The sequence below is a fragment of the Pseudonaja textilis genome, chromosome 1 (assembly GCF_049901715.1).
Source record: "Pseudonaja textilis isolate UNSWEBS1 chromosome 1, rPseTex1.2, whole genome shotgun sequence".
NCBI classification, from domain to species: domain Eukaryota; kingdom Metazoa; phylum Chordata; class Lepidosauria; order Squamata; family Elapidae; genus Pseudonaja; species Pseudonaja textilis.
Genome location: NC_141990.1, coordinates 96,212,847 through 96,240,591, shown reverse-complemented (window position 1 = coordinate 96,240,591; position 27,745 = coordinate 96,212,847). Strand labels below are relative to the sequence as shown.

At 37.6% G+C, this 27,745-nt stretch overlaps 2 protein-coding genes, 1 long non-coding RNA gene and 1 pseudogene across 8 annotated transcripts in view; 3 read left to right on the top strand and 1 right to left on the bottom strand.

The window, feature by feature from the left end:
* The window catches only part of GOPC (golgi associated PDZ and coiled-coil motif containing), a 32,932-nt gene extending 29,868 nt beyond the window's left edge, over positions 1-3,064 (bottom strand). For 2 of the 6 annotated variants that reach the window (XR_015739524.1, XM_026705425.2), the window contains exon 1: positions 2,465-3,028. Coding sequence is in view for 4 of the 6 variants with exons in the window: in XM_026705425.2 (XP_026561210.1) it covers positions 2,465-2,797 (333 nt within the window). In the remaining 2 variants the exon portion in view is untranslated. Of the gene's footprint in view, positions 1-2,464 lie in introns of all 6 variants that reach the window. The other 4 variants (XR_015739525.1, XM_026705426.2, XM_087912403.1 and 1 more) reach the window with 4 other exon arrangements.
* A 109-nt stretch (positions 3,065-3,173) lies between these two features.
* LOC148127727 (uncharacterized) lies at positions 3,174-6,775 on the top strand. The gene is made up of 4 exons (XR_015739528.1): positions 3,174-3,456; positions 4,822-5,004; positions 5,505-5,568; positions 6,612-6,775. It is a non-coding gene; the product is annotated as an uncharacterized LOC148127727 (long non-coding RNA).
* Positions 6,776-7,593: 818 nt separating this feature from the next.
* Positions 7,594-12,498, top strand: LOC113439637 (nephrocan-like; annotated as a pseudogene).
* A 1,446-nt stretch (positions 12,499-13,944) lies between these two features.
* Positions 13,945-26,706, top strand: NUS1 (NUS1 dehydrodolichyl diphosphate synthase subunit). Its single transcript, XM_026705429.2, has 6 exons — positions 13,945-14,564; positions 20,539-20,661; positions 21,290-21,442; positions 22,683-22,782; positions 24,444-24,578; positions 26,206-26,706. Exons 1-5 carry the CDS (start codon positions 14,165-14,167, stop codon positions 24,532-24,534), a joined length of 867 nt encoding a protein of 288 aa, XP_026561214.1. The 5' UTR covers positions 13,945-14,164; the 3' UTR covers positions 24,535-24,578; positions 26,206-26,706.
* The last annotated feature ends 1,039 nt before the right edge of the window (positions 26,707-27,745 follow it).

The following is a 27,745-nucleotide window of genomic DNA, read 5'->3' as shown; positions in this document are numbered from 1 at the left end:
ACAAGTCCTCGACATACAACTGAGCCCAAAATTCCTGTTGCTGAGACATTTATTAGGTGAGTGTTGTCCCATTTTATGATTTTTTTCTTTCCATACTTGTTTGCTTGTCAGATTGCAAAATGTGGTCACATGACCCCGAGACAATGCAATCATCATAAATATGAATCAGTTGCCCAGCATCTGAATTTAGATCACCTGGCCATGGGGATGCTGCAATGGCCGTGTGAAAAACTGTTATAAGTCACTCTTTTCAGTGCTGTTGTAACTTCGAACGGTCACTAAACAAATTGTTGTAAATCAAGGCGTGAGTTCAGAAAATTAATTGTTGCATTAAAAACCTTCCTATATTATAGCTTTCCAAAAACAGTTACCTTATATATTGTTTCTGTCTATTCAGTACAATATTTATGTCTACAAAATTACTGATTTTCAGGTCATTCTTTATTACTTTTCATAACTGATGCAGTATATTAAATGGCGCCATAGTTCCACCACCAATTTGTCTACAGCAGGGGTAGGGAAACTTGGCTCTTCTATCACTTATGGACTCTAACTCCCACAATTCCTGAGTGAGCCATAAAAGGTTCCCCATCCCTGGCCTACTGGTTTTTCAGTTGTGGGGGAAATCAATTTTTGACTTGAATGGCACTGTTTAAATGCAAATATAGGACATATTTTAATATACAAATGTAGGACATATTCTTTATATGTCCTACATTTGTATATTAAACAGTCCCATTCAAGTCAAAAGTGATTTCCCCACAACTGAAAACCAGTAGGCCAGGGATGGGGAACCTTATGGCTCACTCAGGAATTCTGGGAGTTGAAGTCCATAAGTGATAGAAGAGCCAAGTTTCCCTACCCCTGGTCTACAGAAATACTGTTGTTGCTTAGCAAACTTGATAGAGTACTTACTGACTTTGGGATAGTTTGGCTAGACAGTTAACTTATTTTCCTACTGCCAAGCGTCCCTGGATGCTTGACTTGCAAGTTTATTTAACTAGCATTTATATTTACATTTATATTTACCACAACAATGAAGGCATTTTTAACAGTGTGCTCTCAGGCATGGAGATCTCAAATAGCTATTTTATTTCTATTTTCCTTTCCCCAACCTCTGCTACAGCCAATATTTGGCATGATTGAGTTTTAAAAATATACAGAGTTCTACTGTAGCATGTTTGTTAGCAGTAGCCTGAAGTAGAGAATATTTGACCCGTGTTTTGTAACAGATCTGAGATCTTCACATCATAAATGCTTACTGCATCACTTAGTTGAAGGCCTCCCTGTGGTGTCAGTTTCACAACACAAACACATTTACAACTCTATCTGCAAAGATATCTTCAGACAGATCACACACAGAGGCAGAAAGTCAGCATTATCTTTTCTCTCACTATCATACAGCATTACTTCCTGAAAGATCTTATTAAGCCTAATGGTTAGTTAAGTCCCTCAAAAGTATGACTATTTGTATATGATACAGGCTCCAACAGACTGGCCACTAGATTTTAAAAAAAATCAGGATCTAGTCTTGAATAGGCTATAAAGGGAGCAATTGGCCCAAAATCACTAAGAGATATACAAAACCTATACTTTAAACATGTTCACACCTAGACCATAGCCTGGCTTTGCTGACAAAGCCCAGATTCACACAGCACATGAGGGATCCTTGTTAACACCATCAATGCTAGTTTGGGTAATGAAATATCTGCAAGAAAACAACGCTTAGAGAGCACCTAGGATCGCTCCTTTCAACGCTGAGCTGCAAATATTCTCCTTTTATTGGTACACAGCCCGGGACAGTCCTTCACTTAACGATCACAACTTGAGCCCCAAATTTCTGTTGTTAAGTGATTTGTCAAGTGAGTTTTGCCCCATTTTACAACCTTTCTCGCCTCAGTTGTTAAAGGAATCACTTAACAGTTGATATGTTAGTAACCCGGTCGGTAAGTGAACCTGACTTCCCCATTGTCTTTGCTGGCCAGGAGGTCACAAAAGGTGTATCACATGCCCTTGGGACACAGCAACGGTCATAAATCTGAGTCCAGTTGCCAAGCGATTGAATTTTGACCACACCACCTTGGGGATGGTGCCAAGGTTGTAACGGTGGAAACCGGTCACTGGTCCCTTTTTTTGGTCCCCTTTTTTTTTCCCTCGGTGCCTTGTAAACTCTGATCGGACACTAAATGAACTGTTGTACGTGCAGGACTAACCTGTAACGCGGGTTACAAGGGCTGGGGAAATCACAAGAGCGGAGTTTACATGAGTAACGTTGCATTCCTTCCCCGCCTATTTGACAAACACCAAGATCCATTTCCTATTTCCAAGAGGGGGAAACGAGGGGAGGGGAGCTCTCAACTCCCATCTCCTCCAAAGAGAGCGACAGGCTCTTCCCACGCCCCATCTCTCCTTCCCGCGGGCCCGCCATCTCCGGGAACCCCTCTCGCTTTGCCCCCGCATTCACCTCCAGCTTGTGGTTGATCTGGGACACCGTTTGCGCCTTGTGGCAGAGCTGGGCGAAGCAGGAGCTCAGGCTGGTCATCTTCTGCCGCCCTTCGTAAGTGATGTCCGCCTGATCCGGGTCGATCTCGCCCAGCAGCAAGTCCACATCCACGAACGCCTTGTCGAATTCCTTCTCCAGGACTTCCAGCCAGCGGAACATCGACAGCCCGCCGCCGCCGCCGCTTCCACCGGGAGAACAGGAGGTGGAGGAAGAGGAGGAGGAGGAGGCCGCCGCCCCCCCGCCGCAGGCCCCGGAGCCCGATCCTCCGCAGGAATCCACCCCCACGCCGGACATGGCTCGAGGGTAGTAGCGTTGCGCTCCTGACCCCGACGCGCTACGGCCCAACCTCGGCAGGGCTGCGGGACGCACGCGTGCCCTCCCGCCCGCCCGCCCTCAGCGCTGAGGAGACGAGACGCGGCGGCGTCCAGCCCCGAGACGCAGGAGGAGAAGGAACGGCGGCGATTACAGAAAGCGACTCTTTTTCTCCCGGGCGCATGCGCTAAGAAAACGACTGCGCTTCTGTCACCCGGCCGGTGGCTTAGAGAAACCCGTCGTGAGGGAAGATCGGCAATCGGCTTCTTCGGCCTGCCACAAGACAGCCGAGTTTGCCAAGGCAAAGCGAGACGATGCCCAGACTCCTCGAGCGGGGGCGACGTTCCCCTCCGCCTTTGACTTCGGGGTGAAGGGTGGGCGACGGGGCGGACGCGAGAAGCGAACGGAGCTTCTGGGCGGCTAGGATGCGGGTCAGCGGGTGGTTTTCGGGGAAGCTCACAAAGTTAGTTGGTACCTAATCTCTGACTCTATGCAACCGTCTTCTGAACGAGGAAAAGAACGAGAAAAGGGCTTGGGCGAATGGAGTGGGGGTTTTTTTCTTCTCCTTTTTCTTTTAAGGTCCTTTCGGCATTCTCATACATACTCGTTCCTGTGACAGAGAAGGGCTGGCAGCCAAGTCAGTGAGTTTTATTCTGGTTCAAGAACCAGTGAATGGCATTTGTGAATGTGGATTGCTGACTATGCTCTAAGAAACTGCTGCTCAAATCAGTCTCTACAATCACATGGCAAAAGATGATCACGTCTCCTTTATGCCAGTGTACCTACGTACATCAGTTGTAGTTGCAGTGGTAAAAGTTCACCATCTTTCACAAACTATATATTAGAAGATTGTATTGTTGGTAAAATAAAAAATATAGCAAATTAAGGACCCAACTTAATTTGAAATAGAAAAGGAGTAGAAATGAATTCAAAGTGTTACTGAGAAGCTGAGCTAAAATAAATAGAAGCTAGATAAAATAGTGTTAGTAGTGTCTACTACTGATTTCCCAAACAAAAGATAGTTTTACAGAGGCAACCATCAAGATCCCCTCCAGCTGAATTTAATGGCTAGTGATAACATGGTCATATCCTTGCAGTGTTTGTGGTAGAAACATAGGAGCAGTTTGTCTTTGCTTTTTTCGAGGATTCTTATAATTTTCTCATGCAAAGCTATTGCCTTGAGATTTCCTGATGTCCTTGCACACCCAAATACTAAGCCCTACCCTGCTTCATTTTTTCAAGGTCAGTAAGGGTTGTCCCCTATTCTAATGTTTTCCAAAAACAAATGGTAAATCTTTCAGGGAGGATCTTGACACCTGTAAGGAGATAAACAGCCAAATATGTTGCTTCAATTAATTGATATTCCCAAGCAAACAATGGAGCTCAGACAGCACCAAGGATGGCAAACTGTTAAGGCAGGCCAACTGTTACATTTTTATATATTCAGGTAATGCAAAATGCTTGCACTAATAAAACATTTAAGTTATATTTTCTCTATGCTCAAAACCCTGTTTATATTATGGGGAAAATACAGCTCTTTTCTCCATTTTCCACAGAACACTTATGATTGCAGAATACAAATACTGTATAACTTTAATTATCAATCTCTGCAAAATGTAATCACCGAACCCGTAGTAACACCATTTGAATCCTACCTCTGGCTAAGACCTCCACCCCTGGGAATCTTGATAGCCAATGGAATACTTTTCTTACACAGGAACAGGAAACACTAAGGTGGGCCCAATAGAGGGTATATAACTAAGGGTCTCTAGCATCTTGGCCCTTGTTTTCCTTCACCCAACATCTTGAAGCATGTGATCGTCCTTTTCACTTTGGAGCTCCAAGCCATGTGGTCCTGTCCACCATTAACCATCTTTCCAAACAGCCTCCATGTTTCCAGTGTCTTTTACCCCACTTGGAACTGAACCCAGAAGGATATTTCTTCCAACAGGGTGATGCCCAAAATTTCTAAAACCTGAAAATTTCTGATATTTTGTTTTAAACAGAAGTGTTTTGGGGAGAACAGAGAAGAAAATAAGAAATTGGTGGCCAAGGAGAAGAAAGAGAATGAAAAAAAATGTGGAAAAAAGATGAGCGGGCTGATGGGCTATGTTGCAGTTGAAGATAATTGGTGACTGAGGAGAGGAAAGTAAGGTTCCTGGGCAGAGGGGACAGAGGTTATCGGACTGGTAAGCTATATCATACTTGGAGCTATGGAGATAAAAAGGTTGACACACAATAGCCATGAGCTATTCATTAAGGATTCTGTTTTATCCCAATCCCTAAAAAAAGCATTCTGGGTTTCTGTTCTGCTGAACTGTGACTGACCTTGAATCATTTGACAGAACCAATGAAATATAGTGTTTTGGGTTTGAAACTCCCCCCTCCTAATAATTCAGCACATCTATATCCAGGAGCAATTTACATCCAAGCATATATTTAACTACATCCTTAAACCAATGGAGCCATTACTTCAATTCTGTAATAGTGTGACTTCTTTGCCGGCTGGAAGGAAAGTCCTGTGCTCCTTAGATAAACAAGGAAAAAGAGTAGCTTCCTTTACATTGTTTGAGATGTTTTTATGTGTAAAGTAGATTAGCATAAGACAATCAATCCCTTGTCATGTAGAGCATGTGTTGAAACAGCACAATAAACATTCCCATGTAATAAAGTTTATTATCACTAACAGGTGCAGTTCTTTCAATGCCAAACTCCAAAGAGAAACCTCTGCTCAGCACTTAAACACACACCAGGTATGCTGCCCTTAACTTAAACATTCAAGCTTGCCTTATATGAAATACCTTTTTTAAGGTGATCAACTTTCTTACAATGAAAAGGACACAAATAAATTGACGAAAAAAACAAAGCCACTTGCACGCAGCGGACTCTTGCGTGTGGCACACTTGCGCACAGTGCACTCCCTCAAAACAATTCTGTGTGGAGCACATACGTCTCATAATCACATCTTGCCACACTGTTCCGAGCCTTGACAAATAGTCATGTCAAATACAAATACACACATCACACACAATGGATCAGATCAGCATCGATCAAATACGGAGATTTACAGATTCGTCTTCAAATATCAAAAAAGAGGACATTTTTTGAGGGAGTACAGAACTTACAAAAGGAGGACTGTCCTCCCTAAAGGAGGACGGTTGGTCTCCTTACCTTTATATACTACCTTTCCAACATAGTTCTCCTCCATGAGTTTTATCCATGGATAGACTTCATTAAAACCATGTTGTAACTGAGAATGTGAATTTTTAAATCCTGTGGGACCTTGAAAGACAGCTGTTCATTACAAGATGAACTTCTTTCTAATTTGTGAATAAGATGAAAGGTAAGAGGAAGAACTGCTAGTAAAGAACATTAAACTGATAATTGTTGTAACATCTGATCCCTGGATCTGGATGCAAAACAGATTTTTCTAAATGGACTGAGCTGCCTAAATAATCAGTCCTTAGCTTTCTCACGTAATAGAGAATGCACTGTATTTTCCCACTTTTGAGTTTTCTCTCTATATATATATTATATGTCTAAATATAGACATATTATGAGGAAATATTTACATTTTGGATTTTTATTTGAGGCAGCTGTAATGAGTACCAAAGTTTGGTCAGAAATCAAATGATGAGGCAAGGCAAAAGAATAAATTAGCCTTTTAATAGCTTGTTCATGCAGTATACTAAGCCATTATGTGGTATGTTTGCTTTTGCCTTAGTATGATATGGGAATCCAGCAAATTATGGCTGATTCAGTAATCCATGTTTAAATAAATTATATTTTGGTACAGTGTGTGAAACAAGTTGGCTTCCTAATGGGACAATACTGTATTTATCTACTCAAAAGTAATTTATTTCTATGAGGTTCATTGCCAAAAAAAGTGGGTACCAACATAAAGGTCTGAAAACCACAAAGGAAGCACATTTTGCACAAGATTTGCAAATTGTTAATCTTAAAGGTAACTTTTTGTCTATAACAAGTATGAGAGACCACTTTAAATATTCTAAACCCTGTGACTAGAAAGGTTTTCTTGATTATTTTTAACATTCTGTAAAATAGTTCTTTATCTTTTTTCCCCATCTCATTTTATACTCCCTTTCACATTTTATCAAAACGGGATTGTACTAATAGAACTGCTTGCTGATTAAATGTAAGACAAATCAGATTAATGTCCCAGCCAACCATAATAAAAGCTGCTTACCATTTTTTAAACCTTTGCACCTTGTGAAGTCTCCTGATTTTCCAACCTAGTCAAAGCTGTTGGTTTAAGATGCTTTGTCTCCCAATCACTAAGAACTGTCCTATACAGCATTTTCCTTGCACTGCAAAAAAGCTTACATACCTTGCTTTTACAAAACCATCTGCCTACATAAGTGCTACCTGAACTGCACTTTTTATAATATGCATTAGCATTTATGTGAGTTCCTTATGAATGCTAGTTTGATGCATCTTTTGAATGGTTTAGTAGTTTGGAATAGTCTTTAGTGGCTGTATGTTACACAGAGACTTGATTTAAACCAGGACAGAGAGCTGCCATATATTGTTAGTTCTGTCAACATTTGATACAATTAAAAAGTGCTTTATTGGCAAGTGATCTTATTGTTTTTATCATGATATTATTTTTAATAGTCTGAAGACTTGTGCAAAGAAATCTATAACTATTGTCCTGACTAGGCAACATTCCCAGGATGAGTTACAGGCAACTGTATTTCTGGCTGTTTATGCAAGATAACACAGATTTTTATGTCCCCCTTGGAGAGTGGTGTATCCTTTTGTCTATTTCATTCTGGCTTTGGCAGTATTATATGCTATGGTGGTAATTGGCCCAGCCATAACAATCATAACAAGAATTCTCCAAATTTCATGAATGTCTATGATTATGATATGAGTCTGATATGATATCTACTGAAATTGAAGTTTAAATGGCTATTCTATTTTCTTTATTGACCATGTGTGATTGGATATACAATTTGTCTCCGGTATATAGGCTCTCAGTGTACATACAAGCAACAAGTGATAAATCATGATGGTAATTATAAAATACAATAATCATAAATCATAAGATACAACACTCAGTGATAGTCATAGGATACTAAATAAGCAATCAACATAAATCATAGTAGGATGCTAAATAAAAACATTCAACATAAATCATAAGATACAAAAAATAAATATATAGTCATAAGAAGCTAAGGAAATAGGTAATAAGAAAGATGAGAAGGGTAATAGTAATATAGCCCTACTAGGTGGTTTGACATCCCAGGGCATAAGACAGTGTTGTGGAATTAGTTGTTTAGCAGAGTGGTGGCATTGGGGAAAAATTTGTCCTTTTGTCTAGTTGTTTTGCAGTGCAATGCCCTATAGCAAGGGTCTTGAAACTTGGCAAGTTTAAGACTTGTAGACTTCAACTCCCAGAATTTCTGAGCTAACATGACTGGAGGAGGAATTCTGGGAGTTGAAGTCCACAAGTCTTAAAGCATTATCTTGAGTGAAGTAGTATGTCCAGCATGTGAGGGGGTCTGTAGATACTTTCACAGCCCTCTTTCTGGTTCATGCAATATACAGATCCTCCATGGAAGGCAGGCTGGTTGCAATTATTTTTTTCTGAATTCCTAACTAATCATTGAAGTCCACGTCTGTCTTGTTTGGTTGCTGTGCCAAACCAGACAATTATAGAGGTGCAGATTATAATTTCTTTGTAGAATCGTATCAGCAGCTCCTTGGGCAGCCTGAACTTTCTGAGAAGAACATTCTTTGTTGTGGTTTGTTGATTAAATTTTTGATGTTAGGTGTCCATTTTAAATTCTGAAATATTATAAAACCTAGAAATGTGATTTCCTGTTGATAACGTGTTGTCTAGTATTGTAAGAGGTGGTAGACTAGAAGGGCTTCTCCTAAAAAATCTACTGCCATCTCTATAGTTTTGAGTATGTTCAGTTCAAAATTGTTCCAGCCACACCACAGGGTCAGTTATTCAACTTCCCGTCTGTAGGCAGATTCATCATATTTGTTTTATACAAAGACATTTCTGTTTGCTGATTGTTATAAAATATAATTGCTTTTTTTAGAGACAAGAAAAATAGTATTTATTTGTTATGACAAAAAAAATGAAAGTGGGTTCTTTGACCTGATATTAATAGCTATATGAATTAAATTTAAAGATGCATATCTTGCAGACTAGATTCAGACAAATGTGATTCGTTCTCTCCATGCCTCCAGAATGAATGTAAATATGCTACTAATGCTTTATAATGTAATATAGTAATTAAATTGTTAAATCAGGATTGGGGAAACTCAGATTCAAGCTTATCCTCTCATGGAAAATCATTGTGTAATGTTGGATCAATCTCTGTTTTTCAATCCAATCACCCCTACAGAGTTATTTTAGAGCTAAATTAACATAAATCTTGAGCTCTTCTGGTGAAAGATGTAGTGGTGGTGATGGTAGCAATGATGATGATAGGATTGAGAAAAAGGAGGAACAACTGGCTCATTTCATTTTACTTTTCCTCCCATCTCCTGATTTTTGCAGCATCTCACCTGATGATAAGTTTTAGAGATTCAAGCTTTTAGGCATTTTGATTTGTTCTAATAAATTAAAATGCCATCATGGATTTGGGCCATGGATTTGAATTTAGTAAATTCCACTGAATGTGGAGGGATATATTTCTGCACAACGCTGGCTTAGGGAACTGTATCATCTATTTCCACTGATTTGATCAACTAGATTCTATGCCACTATACTCGAAAATGTATTTCACAAAATTCAGTTGTACGTTTTTTCAATTATACTTAAACCTGTTATCAAGATGTCGTATATCCTACGATATACCACTAGAGGGCCCTAGCTTGCCATGGAACTCCAGTGGCACATATTCCAGTTTGGCAAGGTTGTACTCTGTATTTTGATACTTTTGCATAACCTTTTAAACGACATTTGAATAAATTTCTTGATAATATATGCCTATTCTGTGGAGGTAGATAATTGCTGATTGAATTAGTTCCACATAGCTTTTGTCTTCAGACTGATGACATTTATTGAGAGAGAGTGACTGGCCCAAGGCCACTCTGCAGGCTTTCATGCCTAAAGCCAGATGAAAATTCATCAGTTGGCTCTAGTGGTTAAGGTATCAGTCTAGAAACCAGAAGACCGTAACTTCTAATCCTGTTTTCATTAGGAAAGCCAGCTAGGTGATTTAGGGCAGTCACACTCTCTCAGGGCAACCTACCTCACAGTTGTTGAGTGTGCAAAATAGGAGTAGGAAGATTGTGGGAAAATATTTGCTGCCTTGAGCTATTTATAAAAATAATAAAGGTGGGACATCAATAAATAAATAAAATAAAAATGGACTCACAAATCTACTTTCTTTCCAGAAAACTTGAAATACTGTATTGAAACTTGGTGACAATTTAATATGGGTTTTAATATGAATCTGATTTTGAAAAAAAAATTTTAATAAAAGAACTTGGAATACAAATCAATTTGATTTGAATCCCCCTGCCCCTTACTGGTTTATAGAGGTTGATTCTGGATGGAAATAACAGAATCTGTCTCTTGGTCATTGCATTTTCCATGCCTAACATGGAGAATAGTCATTTGCAATCTTTTTCAAGAAGCTGGTTCACATATTTTAATAATTTGTTTCTTAATTTAAATGGTAATCTATTGACAGATCTCCTTCTAAAATCAGCTCATACTATATTGCAATTGAAGCTGGAAAGAAGCCAGCTGAAAGTGGTAAAATTTGGAGATACATTTGTGAATATATTTGTCAGAGATCTGCCTGTCTGAACCAGCTTTCACTGGTTGAAATGAAGCTTTCTTTCAGGTTTAATGAGCAGGGAGCCAATGGTGGGATCCCAAATTGTTTTACTACCGGTTCTATGGGCATGGCTTGGTGAGCAAGGCAGGGGAAGGATACTGTAAAATCTTCAGTCAGAGATGGTATTTGCCGGTTCTCTGAAGTACTCAAAATTTCCGCTACTGGTTCTCCAGAACTGGTCAGAACCTGCTGAATACCACCTCTGGATGGAGCTGTCAAAAAACAAACTCCAAACATATCACTCAGATTGCCAGTCACACTATATAAAATTGATTTCACAATCTGAGAGCATTAGAGCAGAAGAACTGTAGAATCTACAAAACTTCAACCAATATAATTCCTTGACAATTATATTGCTCCTACATTTGAAGATGGAGCGCTTCAAAAATGTACACTTCTGTCTAATTTAGCACTTGAAGAAAATCAGCTTAATTCTATTACAGTAAAGTAGCTAAGATACACAATTTGTCAGAGACTTGGAATTAAAAAAGGTAAGTTGAATTTCATTGTGAAATCAAGAAATATATTATCTGTACAATGAAAAGGATGTGTATTTTTTGTAATATAAATACATTCAATTTCAGGATTGAAGAAATTAGTTTAAATAATAAAATAAATAATAAATAATAAAATAATAAAAAAAATCTGTGCTGCCAAAGTCTAAATTCCTGTAATCTCATTCATAATACACCATGAAATTTTGGAAATGGCTCAAATTACAATGCAGTCCAACAGCCCACTTGGCTAGGAAGCTAAGTGTGTGGCATGTTACTTATTTCTCATTGTAATGACAGGTTATTATGTGGATAAATAGTTGGTTTGCTGAAAGAAGTTATAGAAGTGATAAACAATGTTTTTCTTTATTTTTTCTTCAGAGTCCCACATGTTGTAACCAGACTGGACTTAAAAAGAAATAATGTACGAAGTATTAAAGAACAAGAATTAGCAAATTAAAAATGTCCAAAGGTGTTAAATCTACAGAACAATATCCATTCTTAGTTACAATTTCCTAACATCCCTTGTCTCAGATATCTGTATTTGGATGGCAATCCATGATGTTCTACTTGGGAACTTCTTCAAGCAGAAGTGTGCTCACCACCAAAGGCAGAGAAGTCAAGGGAGGGTCATCACTAGCAGAAAGCCATGATGAAAGCTGGATATCAAGAAGAATAACCTTGCATTTATATGTATACTAGCTCTATACCCGTGCTTCACTATGAAACTATGTGATCAGGCTTAGTTTTTGAGGAGAAAAATAAGGGAGGGGGATTGTGCCTCTGCCTACCAGCATCCATCTGGCTAGCATTCTGTCAGTCTGTGAGAGTTGAGGGCTGTTTGGAAACTGAAACAGTATTTGTTGTGTGAGCAAGAAAGAGACAGCACGGAGCCTGAGTGTGGCTTAGCTCAACTGTTCTAAAGCTGGTTGCTGCTGTGAACTAAAACAAACTGAAACTCCGCTCCTCTGCTTGTGTTTTGCATTTGGAACAGATTTCTTTTCAGGTGGGGAGTGGGAGTAGAACGCCTTAGCATCAGAGCATGTTAATAATAATATACAAAATACTAATGCTCTGATGGTCATTTTGAAAAATCCTTTCTTAGTGAGCACCTAGAAGCCAAGAGAAACATACATGCCAAATTTCAAGTTTGTAGGCTTTACGGTTCTGGAGATTCTGTGATGATGTGTGAATAGTATTTTACTTTTATATAGATATAGATATATAGATAACATATTTGTTCTGTGGAAGATAAGAAAGAAATAAGCAAGTACACAAATGGTGATATCTCTATCTCTGAGTAAATATGGGTGTTGATTATGATTATGAAATAAAGGTGAACCTAGGATACACTTCTATAGATACCCTTCCTCTATGTGAATTTAATTCAGTCCTATTTAAGGAGATCAGAAACTTTTGTGTTTTGTTGTACAGAATCAACTGTCTCCAGGCATGCTTGTGAGTACAACATCCAGGGGTGGGATTCAAATTTCTTAACAACCGGTTCTGTGGTTGTGGCCTAATTTATGGGTGCAGCTTGGTGGTCATGTGACTGGCTGGGCATGGCTTATAAATATTATAAATATTTATGTAAATACTGATTTTTTTTAATTAAAAAAGAAACTTTTACCCAAAATCAGGCAAAGCAGGCAGGCAGATGGAGTTGCTTGCAGAATCACAGATTCACTTAGAGATCTATCTTTCTGCAATCTGCTACCTGAGTCTGTCACATAAAATTTGCTTGCAAGCAAACTCACAAAATTAACTCAAAACACACCATGTATGTAAATATTGAATTTTTTTTTAGTTAAAAAAGAAACTTTTACCCAAAAGCAGGCAGGCAGATTGAGTTTCTCACAGAATCACAGATTCACTTAGAGATCTACCATTCTGCAATCTGCTACCTGAGTCTGCACTGAAAACTAGAAGCTTCAGTCCAGTGGTGGGATTCAATTTTTTTTACTACCAGTTCCAGGGTGTGGCTTTGTGGGTGTGGCAGGGGAAAGATACTGTAAAACCTCCAGTCAGAGGTAGTATTTGCCGTTTTTCCGAACTATTCAAAATTTCCACTACCAGTTCTCCAGAACTGGTCAGAACCTGCTGAATATCATCTCTGCTTCAGTCCTAAGAAAGGTTCAGTTCTGCTTTTAGATTAGCTAGAAAGCAAGAAATGCAACAATTTCCTGCTTTCTAGCTAATCTAACTCTGTGGCATAGCAGAACAGCTGATGGTCAGGGGTGGGGAGATAAAATAGCAAATTACCAAATGCAGGTATTTTTCAGAGTTTAGATGTTTATAGTTCAGAGCATAAATACATGTGTGTTTTAACAGAGTTGAAAGGGACTATGGAGGTCTTCTAATCCAACCTCTTGCTCAGGCAGAAAAACTCAGGATGCCAAACTCCGAGTAGAAATCCTGGGAAAGGTGTCAGAATAATATTTAGAAGGGACCTTGGGGTGAACCCTATACCATTTCAGAGAAAAACCATTTTAGCAGGTTTCTGTCCCACTGATTTCCACAATTGGCAATCCAGTTTGAGCAAATAAAAGAACCAGTCACAACATTTGATTTCTTGTTTAACTATCACGCACGCGGCCCCCAAACCGGCGCAGCTTTAACCACTCTCACACACACACACACACTTCCGCCACTAGATGTCGCAATAGAACATTAAATATCTGGCTGCAAAAAGACATCCTAGGGCTTCCCTCTTCGTCAGTTTCCTTCGGGCCACGTCATTTAATCTATCAATCCGGAAATGATACCGTTGCGTCGCTCCGACCAATGAGCAGCAGCTGCGTAGGCTAGAGGGTAAAGGTCAGGACAGGTATTGTGTGTATGCGTGCATGACAGAGATAGAGATGGCTGCAGTACGGAAAGTTGCCGGGCAGATAAAAACGTCTCCGTGAGGCAAAGGGAGGCGAGATGGTGCGTCCTTCGCGCTGCGGCTGATCCGCCTTTGAAACTGCCTCAGCCGACGGGTCTCCGCTTCGCTCCTCTCGCGTCTCCCCCCTCCGTCCGGACCAATGAGCGTCGCGTACGAGCTGCTGTGGCGTTTGCTGCACGTCCTCTTCAGCGTCCAGCGCGCGTTGGTCGCCTGGAGCCGCGGTTGGTTCGGAGGTCAGGGTTCGTGGCTCAGCCGTTGGCGGCAGCGCGCGGCGACGGCTGCCGCCGCCGCCTCGCGGGCCTTCTTAGCCCCGGCGGCGGCCGCCAACCCTTTCGCCTTTCACAAGCCGGCGGCGGTAGGGCGGAAAGTGGTGGGCGCCGGAGGCCGTTGGCGGAGGGATGCCAAATCTCTGCAGAAGCTGCCAGGCCACGTGGGGTTGGTGGTGACCGAGGAGGAGCAGAGCTACGCCGATGTGGCCAGCTTGGTGGTGTGGTGCATGGCGGTGGGCATCTCCTACGTCAGCGTCTACGACCACGAAGGTGAGTCGCCTGGTCAAGGGCCGAGCTGAGATCTCTCGCCCTTTAACTGACGCGGCGAGGTCGACCTTGAAAGGCCTGGGTTTTTTGGTGGTGGTTCGTTTGCCTTCCGTCGATCCCAGTTACGGATAGTCTTCGACTTGCAACGGTTCATTTAGTTACCATTCAAAGTTATAACGGCACTGAAAAAAATGACTCATGGCCGTTTTTCACACTTAACGACCGTTGGGGGTATCCCGTGGTCACATGATCAAAATTCAGATACTTGGCAACTGACTCATACTTAGGACTTTGTCTCAGGGTCCCAAGATGATGTGACCTGATGAGCAAAGTCCATGGGGAAGCCAGATTCACTTAACAACACTGTTACTAACTGAATGGCTGCAGTGGTTCACTTTAACAACTGTGGCCAGAAGGGTCATACAATGGGGCAAAATTCCTTTAACAAATGTCTCGCTTAGCAACAGAAATTTTGGGCTCAATTGTAAGTTGAGGGCTACTTATATTAAATGCCAGTTAAGGAAACTAAGCTTTGTTGAGACAGGGAACAACTTTATCACTGGTTATGTTTTCCTTACCTAGCATGAGCTCAGTACCGATGGGTTTGGCTGGCACAGAAAATATAAACAGTAGCAGTAGGTTAAAGGAGGAAGGTCAATAAAAGAACTATTTTCAAGAATGTTCATTGGTTTTATTGTTCAGCTATTATTTGATTATGGGACTACCTGACCCCAGACTGATCAGATTTTTCTGAATCTTTTTATTAGTGCCTACTGAATACAATTAGTTGAATCCCTATACTATGTTTTATCTCTCCGTACTACTGTTTTGACCAACTGTTTTGAATATATTTTATTAATTTTTTTAACAAAAGAAATAACATGTCCAATTTAGAATAAACTTTTGACTTTAGGAGAAGAAGGCCAATGTTTTAACATTCGTAATTACTATGTATAATAGCACCTTTAAGATATAAATGGGCAATCAGAATCATAGTGAAATGGAAAACTTTAGATAGCCAAAAATTATTAAAGTGTATATGTGCGAAATGAACTTGAAATTTAGTGAAAATTAATTACATGATTACAGCAATATGAGTCAATAAATCAAATCTAAATAGGTCAATTTAAAAATTGCTCAATTTGTTCAGGAATACATATTAAAAATAAAACATCACTAAACAGATAACTAAGAAATGTATTTGCATTTTCTGTTTAATAATGAACACAGTTTTAACTTCAAAGCTGTACTCTAGAATCTCTCTTTAATTTTACATTGTAAAATAATGTATACTAATCATAAATTACTTTGACCTGTAAGCAAAATTCTGCCAGATTTTGTTTACTCTCTCAATACAAAGACTTTCGTGGTAAATTGAAAAGAGATTTTAAAGCACAGGCATTCTTTGCCTATGTATAAGAAAATTTGTAGAATGACATCTCAAGAAATACAGCAATGCTGCTTTTGAATTATTACTTTGTGGATAGATTATTGATCTGCTTTCGGTTCTTCCTGATTCCTGTTATGATAGAATTAAAGAAGGAAGTGCTAGGCAATCTGGGAGTTTAAATGTAAAAAAAATGACTCAATATATATGAAAAGAAAAATACCTCCCGCCTTCCCCAATTTAGTTCCATTTCTTATAGAAATAAAGTCCATGGTGATTGAGACAATATAGTTGCCTGAAAGTTGCCATGAGAAGTTGCCTGAAAAACTTTAAAAGTTGTCTTTTAATGCTAAACAGTACATATGCATTATGTACATCCCCAATTGCCTAAATAATCCTTTACACCAATAGTTCTCAACCTTTTCTTCACCACGGACCCTCTTTAAATACATGACCACGGACACCCAGGACTTAACTCAAGATATAAATCATAACATTTCTTCAAGCCTTCACAGACCCATTGTGATGACATTACGGCCCCCCCAGGGGTCCATGGACCACAGGTTAAGAACCACTGCTTTACAGAAATATTTTTAAAATATTATAAGATATAACTAAAGTAACTTGAAATTGCCTGCCTGGTTTTGTCTAGGCTTAGAAGCTAAGAAGATATGACCCTATTTAACACAGAGATCCATGGTAAAGAATGCAAAAGATTAGACCAGGAAGTTGAGTGTATAATATAAATTCAGCTTGTTTTATGTCAGTTACACAAAGATTGAAGAATCTTGGCGACTCTTCCAATAATTGATGAAAATGTTTTCCTATTTCTCTTTTAACTTATGCAAATGTTTGTAAACAAGGGAAGTTGAAAACATTCTATACTAAAAATGCTGAAAGTAGATTCTATTCTAAAACACAAGTGTAGTACAGCTAGTCCTTGACATACAACTTTTCATTTAGTGAATGTTTGAAGTTATAACAGCACTGAAAAAAGTGATTTATGACCATTTATCACATTTACAACTTGCAAAATCCCCATGGCCACGTGATCAAAATTCAAACTCTTTGAAAACTGCCTTATATTTATGGTAGTTGCAGTGTCCCGGGGTCCTATGATCACCTTTTGCAATCTTCTGACAAGCAAAGTCAGTGGGGAAGCCAGGTTCACTTTAAAACTGTGTTACTAGTAACTGCAGTGATTCAGTTAACAACTGTGCCAAGAAACCTCATAAAATGAGGCAAAACTCGCTTAACTGTCTCATTTAGCAACAGAAATCTTGGGCTTAATTGTGGTTGTACATTGAGGACTATAGTAAAAAAAAAACCAAATATTCTTCTATTATACTGAATCTGAATCTTACTAGGTAAGTTTTGAAATGAAAAAAAATTCATTTAAAAGGTACTATAAGAAATATGGAGAAACAAGTAATGTGAGTACTAAAGTCATAGGTATTTTAATTTTGGGGGATCAAGTAAATAATTGGAAATAATATTTGCATTTAAAATGAAGATATGAACAGTTTTTAAAATAAAGTTGACAAGTTGGTCACTTGGACATAGTAGCCAATTTTTAAAAACTGCATAGTTTTTAGCTAGCTAGAACAAGAACTTTGAAATAGTAACATTCAGCTCATAGTCTAGTCAGAACTAAAATTGTGTGTATACATACCCTATATCTTTCCTTGTGCATGTGCATGCACGTTTCCAATAAGTTTTTTCTGACTGAGGAATCAGTTTTTTGACTCTTAGGGCTAAATAGGAATCAGTTGCCAATCATCTGAATTTTGATCACCAGGGGGCTGCTGCAACAGTCGTGTGAAAAATGGTCATAAGTCGCTTTTTCCAGTATCACTAAATGAACTGTTGTAAGTCGAGAACTACTTGTACAGAGACAGCAGTCCACAATCAATGGAATACTGCCTCATTTGTATTCTATATAGATGTAATTGTCATTATTTGCAGATACCTTTTTGGTTTTGAGAAAAAAAAAAACTTGAAAGCTACATGGCCAAATTAACTAGAAGGCCTGTGTGATTTATAACATTTTATAATGCAAAGTCATTCTGTAGCTCCTGTTAATGGTTCAAACCAGTACCACTGGTATAATAGTGGTTCTTACCTGTATCCAAGAATGTGTGCTTGTTTTTTGTTTCTCTTTAAAACAAAAGCCTAGTTTAGTTATCTTTAATACCTATTGCTGGGATAGGTGTGCTTGGAGAGAAAGATAAACAGATCAGGATAATCAAAATAACCTGTATCAAATTACATTATGAAATTAACCTTAGGAATTGCTAGGAAGAAGAAACATAATATTAAATTTTACTTAAATGCTCTGATTTGCTTGTAGCTAATAAACCAGAACCTGAAATTTAGATGTTTAAGAATAAGTCAGGTTTCAGGTTTGGACCTAATTATAAGGGTCCCCGCTCCCCCACTTCCCCATGCTGTTGATTACTGATTCATTTTCCTTTGATGTGAGGAGCTATGTTATAATCACAGAGTGGAATACATTAGAATATTTGTTCTAGAACAATAGCCAGAACTATCCCAAATTCTGCCCTTTTTGTGAATACTCTGTAACTAAAGGCATCTTGAGGTTATGTGTACCAAATAGCAATTCTTCCATGCCTAGTCCCTCAGCATCTGGCTGACTTTGACTGTGGAAGCTATGCAGATTTGAGCCTACTTTGTACACAGATGAAATATAAGCAATGCAAGGGAGGTAAGCTAGACTGGATAGTTGAGAAAATATCCTGGAAGAGAAAGCTGTGACTAAACCATTGACATATCCCAGAAATCATCAGAAGCTGAACTCAACTCAAATGAGATTTTAACTTTACTACGTATATTGTGCAACTGATTAGTTTCTGATATGGAATGAGGGAGTTTGTTTATAGGTAGAAGGGTTGTCCCTAATTGTGTGGGTTTTGAAGTATATGTTTTTAAAATTCAATTAAAATTCAATTAAAATGTACTTGTTCCTACTCTCAAATGGTTGAAGAAGCTGTTTGCACAATAGATATCTTTCCAGTCTGTCTAGTATTTAAACTTTTGATTGCAGAGTCAAATTCCATGAAAAATAATGGTTCCAAATCAGTGTCAGACATTTTATACAACTAGAAATCTGTATGTACCCAAATCTGTATGTACTCAAATTCAATTTTTGAATATTTTTCCTGGACTACACCCCATACTGTTTTTAAGGACAGCAATTGTGAAAAGAGAGAATCTGTCTTGCAAACGGCCAACTAGTTGTGAAATTTGGGATGGCTATTTAGAATATAGAATTTAGTCCCTGTTACACCATAGCACTTATTTAGTATAGTCCAAAAGAGGTTTTAGTTTGTTGATACTCTTAAAATCAAATAAGCATTTAATATATGATGGATTATGACTACCTTTTCAAGGTACAAGATCTCTGTTACCTCAGTCATAAGACTTGAGTGGCTTATATAAAATCACAAATTAATCTTAAAAGAATTAAAAAAAACTTGGCCTGTAATACTTGGCAAAACATCCCTGTTGTGTGTGTGTATGTATGTATATGTGTTTGTATGTATGTGTGTGTGTGTGTATATACATGTATATTTGTTTTCTTATGTTTTTGCGGGTATTTATATGTATGGTATTTAGGTTTCTTCAGGTATTTTCCCACGTCTTAATATTTGTGCTTTTATTATAGCGACATTTTGGCAGAATCTCATCTGCCATCCTCAAGCTTGTATATTGGGTTCTTTTTAATCCTGTGTGTCAGGCTTAGAAGCCGTTTTTTGTAAAACAAAAAACGGCTGCTAAGCCTGACACACAAGATTAAAAAGAACCCAATACACAAGCCTGAGGATGGCAGATGAGATTCTGCCAAAACATTGTTCCAACTTTAAAAGCACAACTATAATGACGTGGGAAAATACCCGAAGAAACCTAAATACCACATATACGTGTGTGTGTGTGTGTGTGTGTGTGTGTGTGTGTGTGTGTATGTATGTATATGGTATTCAGCTTTGTTCGGGTATTTTCCCATGTCGTCATAGTTGTGCTTTTAAAGTTGTAGCGATGTTTCGGCAGAATCTCATCTACCATCATCAGGCTTGTGTATTGTAGCTTGTGTATACACACACACACACACACACACACACACACACACACCCTGATAAAAGAGGATTGCCTTCACCTTCCTTCTGAATAATGACAGTGAGGGGAGGGGGATCTTTACATTAGCAAAATGTCTAGGGCAGTTACAACAAATCAGGTTTCCTAGTCATCTTCCCTTTAGTTTTATAGAGAATGGGTATGCAGCTATCATAGCATGCTATCATAATTCACATGTGCAGAACAAGTAGTTTCTACCTACAGTAACCAGGACTAAGTTATGAAGAGCTTTAAAGGTGATAAGCATTTTGAATGAAATGTATAGATAACATGTCAGAGAATGGAAAGTATTATTGTGCTGAATCAACTTCTATTAGAAACTACACCAAGTGAAGTTTCTGAATATTCCACCTAGGCAGCTCCAAGTAATCTAAATATAATTTCTGCAACAAGATAAAAAAAATTATCAGCACGTGTTCGTTCTTTTCTTTTCCCAAGGAATTTTCAAAAGAAATAATTCAAGACTGATGGATGAAATTTTAAAACAGCAGCAGGAATTGTTGAATCTTGACTGTTCCAAATATACAGTGAAATTTGCAAATCAAGAGAAAACAGATCAAGGTAAGATAATTTTTGAAAAACCTTGTATTGTTATAGAGGATTAAAATACATTGATTACACAAAACTAATCCACAAATACTGGTTACTTAATTTCTTCAATAGGAAATTTTCATGAGTACAAATTCTTAAAGATCTGGGTGTATACAAATCAATGGAATGAGACAGATGTATATAAATATGAATTAAGAAAATTTTGATTCTAAACTTCTCGTGGAATGTTATTATTTTAGCAAAGAGTTGCGGATTTTCTACAAAGCATACTTTAGTAGGATTATTTAAACAATAGCAATAGCACTTAGATTTATATACCGCTCCACAGTGCTTTACAGTGCACCCTAAGCAATTTACAATATCAGCATATTGCCTCCAACAATCTGGGTTCTCATTTTACCGACCTCAGAAGGATGGAAGGCTGAGTCAACTTTTGAGCCAGTCAACATGCATTCTAATCACCACATCACCACGGTTCACCACTAATAGGTACTTTGAGAAATTGCAGAATAATGGGGAAAGTGTTACTTTAAATTGGAGAATTGTAAGCATGTACAGTAACTTTAGAAAAAAACTGATTTCAAGCAACTGTTTCTGTTCTTCCACTTTCATTATTTTATTTTCATTTCAACTGCAGTTTTAAATTGCCAATCTGTTCTGAATGTGCTGTCCTCAGAGGATGGAAAAACGGATATTGTAAAAGCAGCTCAGAAATTTTGCAACTTAGTAGCACAAAAGCAAAAGAAATGCACAGATCTGGATATGAACATCTTGGAGAATTTATTAAGTAGTAAGTGTTAAAGCAGAATTTATTTATTTTTTTGAGTATTTGTAGGAGTGCAAAATGGTTAATGTAACAATGGTATTTTTTAAAAAACATAATCAAACTCTTGGTGTAAATATTTGGATTTCATACTATAGGTAGTCCTCAACTTATGATTAATTGTTTTGAAATTATAACGGACATCCAAAAGGTATTTACAAACCAATTTCAAAGTTACAATGGTTGCATGCTCCTTTCACAGTCACATGATCACATTTTGGGTACTTGACAATCGACTCAGCTTGAAAGCTGTTTGCAGTGTCCCACCATTACATGACCACGATTTTCAATGTTTTTTGCCCTTTTCCTGCAGAGAACACCATTGGCTATTATGGATTATCTTAATGACTGTGGTCTTCACTTAAAGTCTACCATGCTCGCTTAATGACCACCTCAAAAAGTCTCATAAAGTCATGTCCAGTTACATAGTGACCTGTTTAACATCTGCAACAACTCATGACTAATTCCAGACGGTCATAAGTCAAAGACTACCTGCATTCAGTCTCTACATTCTATGGGGTTACTTTGTAGAAGATCTCCAATATATCTTTGAAAATTCTTGCTTTATAGGTATACATTGCCAAATAAGTGCAGTCATTATGTGTAGGAGTACATGGGCTCATGGAAGAAAATCCATTTAATTTGGAAAAATTTCAGATTTTTCTTCAGGTTTATTTGCAGGAAGTACCGAAAGCTAGACCTGATAGTTAATTTATTTTATAAATTATATTCAATTGGTTGCTATTTTCTTTTAAACACTTCCTTACTCATTTGATATTTGACTTTCAAATATTCCTAACTATGGTAACATTTTCTTTGAAAAAAGAAACCATATAATTGACCTTTGTGGCCTGACTTTTAGGAATACTCTTATGTAATGCTGCCCATTAAATCAGTCAATCTGAGCATTTATCTTCCATTATTACTCAAAATTGCCCATTTAACTACAGATACAGATACTTAAAAGCTGTGTTCTGAATGTGGAATTTATTTGTTTTGACTAAATTTCTTTGCTGGTTAATGTTGTTTCAAAAATCCATGTGGGATAATTGGCCCCCAGAATTTGCCTTTCTTTGAACATATTATTTGGCTACCATTTATTCTGCTGACTAAGCTATTTCAACTCTATTCTGATATTATGGTGAACCTGTGTTATACCTCTGATAAATTGTCTTGATTCTGCAATATTATTGTGCCCTTTTTCTAGGTACTAACGGCTTTCCTGATCCTGACCTAATATTAAAGTTTGGTCCCGTGGACAGTATCTTGGGATTTCTTCCCTGGCAAGTCAGATTGACAGAGATTGTGTAAGAACATGTGATTTTTATGTATTTTCAGTGATTTTGATTTTAATAGGAAAGTGTGGATATCGAACTGTATCACACAAAGAAAACAGTTCTCGCTCCAATTATGTTGAGGGCTACATAAGAAATGCCTCACAATAGGTATTAAAAATACATTGACAATTTTCTCTTGTACCTTTTTGCAAAGCAAGGGTGATCAAACTACAGCTTCAGTGTTTCTTGTCATTCTCTCCAAATTACAATAGCTCGCTAATTTTCTTCACTAGACCAACAAAAATAGATGTATTAAGCTCACAGTAGGCTAAATTATACTTTTAAACACTTCCCTCAAAAGTGGAAAAAAGGATTCAGCTTCCTTGATATCATTCCCCATCCCTGCCCCCTATCCAACACTGAAAGCATTAGGAAAAAATGCTTCTTCCAGCCTCAAAATTGCCAACTGTTGTCATGGACAGTTCAAATTAATAGTATGCTTGCTAATACATAATTTAAATACTTCATTTATACTGTTCTTGATTCAGTGTATAAATAATAACTGATGGTAAAATTTCGTGATAATTAGTATAACGTAGGTTCAGTCACCTTGCTAACATTACACTTGTCCTGTGGAATGATTGCTCTCTACAATATGCCTGGCACTCACACAGAGGCAATTTGGGAATCTTTTAATAATCCATCATTTTATGTTTGCCTTCTCTAGCTATTAACTCCTTGTAATAGCTGCTTTTATTCTGTTTTATGACTATTATAAACCACTTTGGATGTTTCTGTATTATGAGAAAAGGTTTGAAAATTAGGACTGTGTAATACTCTAGATTTAAAGGAAAAATTATTTCTAGACACTTTCTTAAATCCAATGCATCTTTGCTTGACATATTACAACAGCTGCACAAGTGCAGAAAAGACATAGTTTTTATAAGACATAGCTACATGAGTGTCCCTAAATACTCCAAATCACTTTATCCCTTTGAATCCAGATTGGACTATCCATTTACAAAAATATGTTTAATAAATAAAAGTCCTTTCAGATTGGCGTCTCTAACTTTTAAATATTTTCAAGTTATGGATGTATTTAAACAGGTTGCAAAACTATTTAGTAATGAATTAAAGCCAACAATGTCGAGAAGAATCTTGTAGTTCTTCAATTGTTGCAGAATAGCAAACTGCAGGCTAATAGTGAGCATGATGAGAGCTATGATACATCAGTATCTGGTGGGCTACAGGTATTCCATCCCTACAGTAAATTTGTTTTTTCCTGTTAATGAATCTTTCCATCATTTGAGGGAAGTAAAATTATGTTGAATCCGAACATTGAATTTTATGTTCCATGAAGAATACTCTTACCATAAGGAGCACCTCTAATTATACACAGTGTACTTTTGCACATAGGTACTGCAAGTTAGGAAAATCTTGTGGAATCTTATGTATTAAAAATAGATTCCTATATAGCCAAGCAATATATGCACCTGTTCGCATATTCCTTGGCTAGAAGATAGAAAATTTAGAATACCCTTAAGTTCATATATTATTGTAAGACTTCTATGATTGGTTATGTATCAATCTGATTAATAGTTCAAAGCAATTTTTTAGGAATGTGATAGCATATATGTATTGTATACATTCCCAGTTATACTTAATTTTCTTTCCAATTATATTTTTTTCAGTTCTTTGCCTTCACATGTGAATGTCAGCTATGATGAATTCTTCTCTGCCCTTTGTTACTATGCATCCTGTGATCAGCGTGTTGGAAAATGATTTATTGCAGAATTCTATCAGGATTTCTTTGAAAAGGACCCAAGGTCTCTGTTTACAATTACCTGTGATTCATATAAGTCCAGTACATAGTCTTTTAATTTATCAAATTCAATAAAGTGTCTTATCCTTTTTAGAATTCGTGTGTGTACTCATAATCTTTGAAGGTATGAGAAAGCAATGGTTTACTGCTATCTAATGATATATCATAAAAGTTGGAAAAATAGTTATTTAAAGATTTCTGGCTTATTTTTTCAGTGATCAAATTCTTATTATTAGAAATATTTACGTGCAATTATATATATCTCAAAAGTCAAAGTAGTACTGCAGTCAATAAGAGTGCACATTCTCACTTAAAGTCGCCTCATAAATTTCTGAAATCATACTTTACAAATTCTTTACCAGACTTATACTTGACACATCCTAAGCCTAGATTCTAGGAACACATTGTAAATTGATTACCTGCAAACATTTATAAAAGTGTCTGACAAGGATGAGTTTGGACAAAGGGAAGAGCCAATGTTAAAACTGATTAAGATTAAATAGAACAAAAAAAGGGGTAAGTGCTTTCTGGAATGTGGGAATGTTTTTAAATCATAGGTCAATACATGTTTTAAATGAGCAATTGAATTACGGTTCCTATAACCATGGACTTTTCTGTCTTGGGGAGCTGAAGTTTAAATAGTATGGTAGATTGTGTGGAAGAATAAATGTGGGAATGGAGCATCCTCATGTAAATTGAACTTTTCCAAATGCAACATGAACAATTGGGCTTCTATATTCTATTTTAGAATAGAATATTAACATCTCAGAGTGAAGGTAAGCTTTTTTAAAAGGCTTGTATTTTCCTTTACAAAAAGGATTGATTCCATTTTCAACATTTTGAATATCCACCATATTACCTTCACTTCAACTATAAATTAACCAATGAGGATGAGGATGGTAGAACACACTCAGTTTATATCTGGCTAAGAAACAGTAGCAGCAAACAAAGTGTTAATTCAATAACTTTTTAAAATTTTGACATCTGTGCACTGTAACATGATTACCTAGATAAAATAATATGGCAGTTATTGTGTGACAGTGTATTAATACAACAATAGAGTAAAATGTATGAAGCTAAAACTCATTAATTTGTCAGCTAATTTCCTGCAGCAACCTTGTTATGCTGCTTAATATAGATAGTGTGAAATTTTTCTCCAAATCTCTAACTTAATATTCTACCCCTAAGTCTTTGCAAATTTTTAAACTGACTGTCCAGTAAGTATACTGTGTTTCAACTGCATATTTTTAAGAATATCCAAATCATTTTTGTAATAATGTTTGGTTTAAAAGGGAACAGAAACTTAAAATCTATTTTGTGAAAGACCTTTTTTGTAAATAACTCCAAATTAATGGAGCAAAATATTGCAGATGATAATAGTATTTTTCTCCTTTTTAAATATCCAAGTTGTACTTGATACATCTGTGACAAAATTAGGGATTAATTGACCATGGGGGTGGTTTTTTTTTACATGCTAACTACTGTGAGCTTATGATGTAAATGGGCATCAAGACAATATGCATACCTACTGGAGTTTCAGAATCTGTCTTCCAATTTCCGCTATAGAGATCATAAACATGTACAATATATTTCAGGAATGCTCATGCATCAATTTCTATGATGTCTTTCAGGAAATGGCATTTTAATGAAGACAGGTTTTGGAACATATTCTACAGGAAATAATGAAAACTATGACATGGTGTATGTACATTAATTGAAGGACCTAAAGAGAACTGACATCTAAATATCAGAGCTATGAGCTTAGCAAAACAAGTCTAGTGCAAATTATGAGAAATAAAATAGCAAATTAAGATTCTTTTCCACTTTTCTACTTGATAGTTTTTTTGAATCTTCAGATGCCAAAGAATAGTTTGAAGAACCACCTGCATTTTGTCCATCCTTCTGACATTCTTTGACAACAGACTACTGTATGTACCAAGCTCAGTAGAAAATATGAAGTTAGATGTGCCAAAAACACTGTGCATATTCACAATTTATTCTTTGAATGTACATCATTGCAGTAAACTCTCCCATCTCAAGTTATTTGAGAAGATATAGTTAACAGCAGTGACAGAATAAATAAATTTGGATACTTGTAAATAATATTAAAACAACTTTTTATTATGAACAAATTGACTTACTGGATTTCGTTACTGAGGGTAAAATAAGAACCTGTAAATAAATATATCTTTTTACAGGCAGTGCTGTTATATGGATATATGCATCTGTTTTCATATAAAGTTCTCCCTACTGCCTATGCTTACTTAAAACGTGTAACAAAGTGTTCTAGAAAACAATTCTTGAAGGCTTTATTGAAACCATTTTAAAAAACTATTTCTGGATATTTATATTTTATATTAGATCTAAATTCATACTTGGATGGACTGGAGAGACTGATTTGTAATTCCTTTTTGAAAGTTTGAAAAAGTGTGTGCAGTTTAGGAATCCATGAGACACATATTCTTTCCCATTAAGTTAAAGAGGATGTGGAAATATTTAATCAGCATCTGGAAGTTATGATATGCTGGCTGCAAACATGCTGAAACACAAATCTGAGAAGTAGTACCGTGTTTCTCCAACAATACGCCCCCCCAATAGGAAGACCCAGCATGTTTTCTAGGCATAAAATGAAATTAAGCCCCTCCCCCAAATTTAGGCCTAGTTTAAAACATGCAAAATTGGGGAAGGCGGGGGGGGGAACTTGCCATTAGGAGTACCCCGCGGGCAGCTATGCCTCACCATCAGCCGCTCCTAACACCATGGTGGAGCATGGAGGGCTCCCTTACCCCTCCCTTACCTGGGTCAGCAGGCGGGCAGCATCGGCATGGATGTCCGGCAGCGTTTCAGCCGCTTCTCAGGTCTCCGTAGCTTCCACAGTTCCCACTGGTGCTGGCGCCTCTCGCCAGCATCATCTCCAACAATAGCGTCTGAGTTGCTCTTGCTTTTCCCCTGTCCCCATAACAGCAGGAAAAAAAGATTTTGAGGTACCTGGGAGTTCCGCGCACTGCGTTTTGGTTTAATCCCAAGCAGCTGGGTGGGTGTGAGAAGAGCCGAGTGAGCGTCTCTGCTGCTGCTGCTACCCTGGTGCTCCAGCCCCCGGCTCTGCAAGTTTGCAAAAGTCCTGGTGCAGCAGCCCGTTCCTGCATTCCAAGCACCCAGGCTGAGCTGCAG

What these genes read in the sequence shown, in the direction of transcription:
- NUS1 (XM_026705429.2), top strand. Translation starts at nt 14,165, where the DNA reads ATGAGCGTCGCGTACGAGCTGCTGTGGCGTTTGCTGCACGTCCTCTTC. An exon ending in CAGCGTCTACGACCACGAAG is followed by an intron (nt 14,565 to 20,538) that starts GTGAGTCGCCTG and finishes TCTTTTCCCAAG; the next exon opens with GAATTTTCAAAAGAAATAAT. An exon ending in CTTGGAGAATTTATTAAGTA is followed by an intron (nt 21,443 to 22,682) that starts GTAAGTGTTAAA and finishes CCCTTTTTCTAG; the next exon opens with GTACTAACGGCTTTCCTGAT.